At 49.2% G+C, this 5043-nt stretch overlaps 1 protein-coding gene across 1 annotated transcript; it reads left to right on the plus strand.

Annotated features, from left to right (window-relative positions):
* Positions 1 to 653: 653 nt before the first annotated feature.
* On the plus strand, positions 654 to 1256 carry LOC106025495 (endogenous retrovirus group K member 6 Pro protein-like). Its single transcript, XM_013142718.1, has one exon. It carries the CDS (start codon positions 654 to 656, stop codon positions 1254 to 1256), a length of 603 nt encoding a protein of 200 aa, XP_012998172.1.
* The last annotated feature ends 3787 nt before the right edge of the window (positions 1257 to 5043 follow it).

Below are 5043 nucleotides of genomic sequence, written 5' to 3' on the forward strand. Positions count from 1 at the left end.
CTGTCGGGAGATTGGAGGGCCATTAACCAACTCAGGTTTGGCGGCCATGTTAATGAAGCTAACTAAAGAAGGTCAGGGAGGCAGAGTGGCGCCACAAAATGGTGCCCACCTGAAAGAAGCCTGCTTCAAATGCGGCAGACAGGGACATATAAAAAGAGACTGCCCATCTTGGGGACCCGGAAGAGAACAACCCCCCCCTCCTGAAGACCGAAAGTGCCCCAGATGTAAAAAGGGAAATCACTCCGCCGTGGAGTGCCGCTCCATCTTTGATGTAAATGGGCTGCCCCTCACGGCTAAGGGCCGTAACCCAGAGAGGCCAAAAAACGGGATTGGGGGGCCCCCCTGGGGGGTGGGCCCCCGCTTCTACCTAGCCAGAGAATATATGGTAGACCAGACACTGCCAATGACGCCAACATGGGCAGGTCAGAACCGAGGAGAGCCTCTCCGGGTTCAGGGGGACTTGACCTCCGTGCCACCACCGGACTCGTATTAACCCCGAAAACGGAGATACAGGCCATAGAGACAGATATGTCCGGCCCCTTACCGGAAGGCACAGTAGGGTTGATAATTGGTCGATCATCCCTCTCCATGAAAGGAATACGGTCTTACCTGGTGTTGTAGATTCTGATTACACAGGAAAAATAAAGGTGATGATGCAGGCTCCTAAAGGCCCAGTAGCCTTAGGGGTGGGAGACTGCATCGCTCAGATGCTAGTTTTACCCAGCCGTCATGGGGACTATCCATCATTGTCTGGTACTAGAGGAGACAGAGGATTTGGATCATCAGATTCAGCCTTTGTTGCCCTCTTTCTTAGATTGGATGAGCACCCCATGCTAACAATGTCACTCAATGGGCGAAAAATATCTGGACTGCTAGACACAGGAGCAGACCGCTCTATTATAGCTGAAAAGGACTGGCCACTAACCTGGCCTACCCAGACGGCACAACAAACACTGCAAGGCTTAGGATCAATTCATGCACCTAAAATTAGTAGTCAGATAATTAAATTGGAAGACAATGAGGGACACTCAGGAGAATTCATACCCTATGTTCTCCAGCTCCCAGTTACCTTATGGGGGAGAGAAGTGCTCTCTGCCCTAGACTTGACCTTGTGCAATGAATATTCTCACACAGCCAGGAGAATTCTTAAAAATCAAGGGTATGAACCAGGCAAAGGATTAGGCAAAGACCTGCAAGGAAGGCCTTTCCCCATCCAGGCACAACCACGCGTTCAGAGGCAAGGTTTGGGTTTTTAGTGGGGGTCACTGGCTCAGCTTCTGCCCCTCTCAAATTGACATGGGTCTCTAATGACCCCATTTGGATAAATCAGTGGCCCCTACCATGAGACAAAGCAGAAGCCGCATCCAAACTTATTCAAGAGCAATTAAAGTTAGGCCATATCCAACCCTCAACGTCACCCTGGAATACTCCCATTTTTGTAATAAAGAAAAGGTCAAGCCAATGGCGGCACCTACATGATTTGAGAGCCATAAACGCTCAAATGCAGATAATGGGCCCAGTACAACAGGGCTTACCATTATTGACAGCCCTACCACAAGACTGGCCTACTATTGTTATTGATATTAAAGACTGTTTTTTCTCCATCTCACTACATCCAGAGGACACCCACAGATTCGCGTTCACCCTACCTACAGTAAACCAAGAGGGCATAGATATGAGATATGAATGGACAGTCCTACCCCAAGGAATGAAAAATAGCCCCACCATGTGTCAGTTATCTGTGGATAAGGCTTTAGACCCCATTAAGAAAAAAACACCCGCATGTCAAATGTGTTCATTATATGGACGACATCCTCCTTACTCATAGGTCACAAACTGAATTAGATGCAGCATTCATCACCATGACACAAGCCCTAAGGCAGCACGGATTAGTCATGGCCCCAGAAAAGATTCAAAAGGGTACAATTCAATCCTTTTTGGGCATAGTTATCTGTCCGGACCATATATTCCCCCCAAAAATACATCTTAGAACTGATCAGATAAAAACACTTAATGAGTTGCAAAAATTCGTGGGAGATATTAATTGGCTCAGATCCTTTCTGAACATACCCAATAGTGAACTGCGGGCATTGTATGATCTGCTGAAAGGGGATAATAATCTGTTGTCACCCAGACTCCTGACCCCTGAGGCTCGAGAATCCATTGGCTCAGTGGAGCGAGCCCTTCAGAAGGCTACCCTTCAGAGGGCTGCCCCGGGAGTCCAAATTTTGCTGTGCATTCTGAAATCTGCTTCTCAACCCACTGCTTTACTTATGCAACAGCAACCATTATTATGGATCCACCCAAGAATGTCACCAGCCAAAAACATCAGCTATTATCCAGAAATGGTGGCGGATCTAGCGCTGCTAGGTGTTAAACTAACCCACCTCACTCCATTAAAGTTCCCTATACCTGACAACAGATCGAAACACTGGTGTCCTGTGTAAACTCCTGGACTATCCCCAGGTGTACCTATGAATGATCTATAGATAACCAATACCACAATAACCCATCTTGTATTTTGTGAAAGAACACCCAGTAATCTTCCCAAAGCTCACATCATCAAAACCCATTCCTCACGCACTTACCATATTCACTGATGGGTCAAAAACAGGTGTTGGTGCCTACCTTGTGCAAGGTCACCAACCGGTAGCTGTCCAATTTGCGCCTGATCAACCTCAACTAACAGAACTAAAAATCATCATAGAAGTGTTTAAACAGTACACACAACCTTTCAATCTGCTCTCTGACTCACATTATGTCGTCAAAGCCTTACAAGTGTTGGAAATTTCGGGCCCAATTAGGGAATCCTCTAAAGCCCACGCTCTTTTCCTAGAGCTCCGCACACTCATTCTAAACAGGACTGTGCCGTTCTTCGCTGCCCACATTCGTGCGCACACTTCCCTTCCCGGACCATTAGCTCTCGGGAATGCCATGGTCGGCACGGCTACCTGCCCTCTTAACATCCTTCTGTCAGCCATAGAGCAGGCCTCAGAGTTCCACACACAGTTTCATGTAAATGCCCGCACTCTGCAGAATAAGTTTCAGCTCACCAGGGAACAGGCTAGACAGATAGTGTGAGATTGCCCTGCATGTGTCACTAGTCATGTGACTCCCTCTTGTGGTGTCTGCCCGTGCGGTCTCCTCCCAGGACACATCTGGCAGATGGATGTTACTCACATCCTAGAATTTGGAAATCTCAAGTATGTGCATGTCTCCATCGACACCTGCTCACAAGTGATGTTCGCCTCCCTTGAGACAGGTGAACAGGCCCGACATGTCATCCAACATTGCCTGGTGGCATGGGCCACCTGGGGACAACCCAAGCAGTTAAAAACAGACAACGGCCCTGCTTACACCAGCAAGTCATTTTCTGACTTCTGCCAAAACATGCAGGTGTCCCTCAGACATGGAATCCCCTATAATCCTCAGGGCCAAGGCATAGTTGAGCATGCTCATCAAACCCTCAAGTCTATTCTGTCTAAACAAAAGGAGGGTATTGCCCAGGGCATGACACCTAGGGCCAGACTAAATCTCGCCCTCTTTACTTACAATTTTGTAAACATCAACCCACAAGGACCCACGCCAGCACAGCTACATGCCAACCCTGTCACACCCAAACAGGTTGGGTATGCTGGAAAGACCTCCTGCATGGGGTGTGGAGAGGCCCCAGCCCAGTGCTTAGTTGGGTGAGAGGGGCAGTCTGTGTCTTCCCGCAGGAAGAAGGCAGTGAACCTGTCTGGGTCCCAGAACGCCTGATACGTCCCTGCAAACCACCAGATCCCAACCCAGAGGAAACATCAACCACAGAACAGGAGAACCAACAGGAGCCTCACAAGCCAGACCAAGCAAGTACACCCACAATTCCCATTAATCATGGCACCTTGGTCAACTCCCCTGGTTAGTGGCCTCCTTTTCCCCTCCTTCTTGTATCTCGTATGGCCCTTGCAGCCAATGACTTTTCTAAATTGCTCCACCGCAACCTGTTATGTGTCACAATGTTGGGATAACAGTACACTTTCAGCTGTCGTTATGCAGGTACCCCAGTTCATACCGATTCCAGTTATGGCGGACCCAGACGAGTTTCCTGTGATCCAGCTCGTGCGCAATAGTCTCCAATTGGATCCATAAAGCTTTCTCTTTCATAAAAGGAATGGGCAGGAATAGGGGCTCTGGCTACCATGGCTACACTTGCCGCATTCGGCAGTCTACGTCTGCTCTGTCAGATTCGCAGACAAAGGAATAGGGCCAAAGTAATTATCAAACAAGCATTGCTGGCCATAGAATCTGGTCAAAGCCCGGCAGCATGGCTCGCCATGCTGTGATGCAGGTGTAGAGCAAAGCATCGCAGGGGGCGCTGTCCTTGGCCAGGAGGTGCCCCGGTCTCCATGTCGGCGAGCATGCGGGTTGGGCTCATAAAATAGATTTCCCGCCCCCTCCAAAAGAGCACCAATGGGTAGTGAGGTACCGTCATGACTGCGCAGAATGACGCCTCACGAGGGGCGCCGACCCCTGGAGACCCTGCGTCAGTTATAAGGAAAGGGGGAGATATCGGGCGCAGGCGCTCAACACACCCCGCCCGGGACTATAAGACCACATCAGCTTCCACAATGCGCTACATCCCTCTTCAAACTAGCCACCCCATGTGTACCTCATGCTCACTCCATACTTGCCCCGTGCAGACTCTGTGGCAACCCCTGATTGGCCACAGCTGGGTATATTAGCCAGAGCCTGCGTCCCATTCCAGCCCTGCTTCCTCGTGGCAGCCCTCGTGGCAGCCTGTGATTGGTCACGGCGTAATATATAAACCAGAGTCCGCGTCAATAAAGTGGCAGTTACCTGTTACCAACAAGAGCATCCTCTGTCTCATTGGGGGGCTGCGCCGGTCACGACACAATAATTAAAAACCGTGAATTCATTTTGAGCCATGAATCCTGTTGTGTCTGAACAAATTCAAAAGGCTGTTTTTGGAATGATGTCTGTTATAAAAGTTATATTATACACACCTCTGAATCTAGACTACATTAGTTTGTAGTCTGTTCC

This window comes from Cavia porcellus, unplaced genomic scaffold, assembly GCF_034190915.1.
Source record: "Cavia porcellus strain 051 isolate PalLab524CR breed Dunkin Hartley unplaced genomic scaffold, mCavPor4.1 scaffold_1, whole genome shotgun sequence".
Lineage (NCBI taxonomy): Eukaryota > Metazoa > Chordata > Mammalia > Rodentia > Caviidae > Cavia > Cavia porcellus.

Coding starts and splice junctions, on each gene's coding strand:
- LOC106025495 (XM_013142718.1), top strand. CDS start 654: ATGCAGGCTCCTAAAGGCCCAGTAGCCTTAGGGGTGGGAGACTGCATC.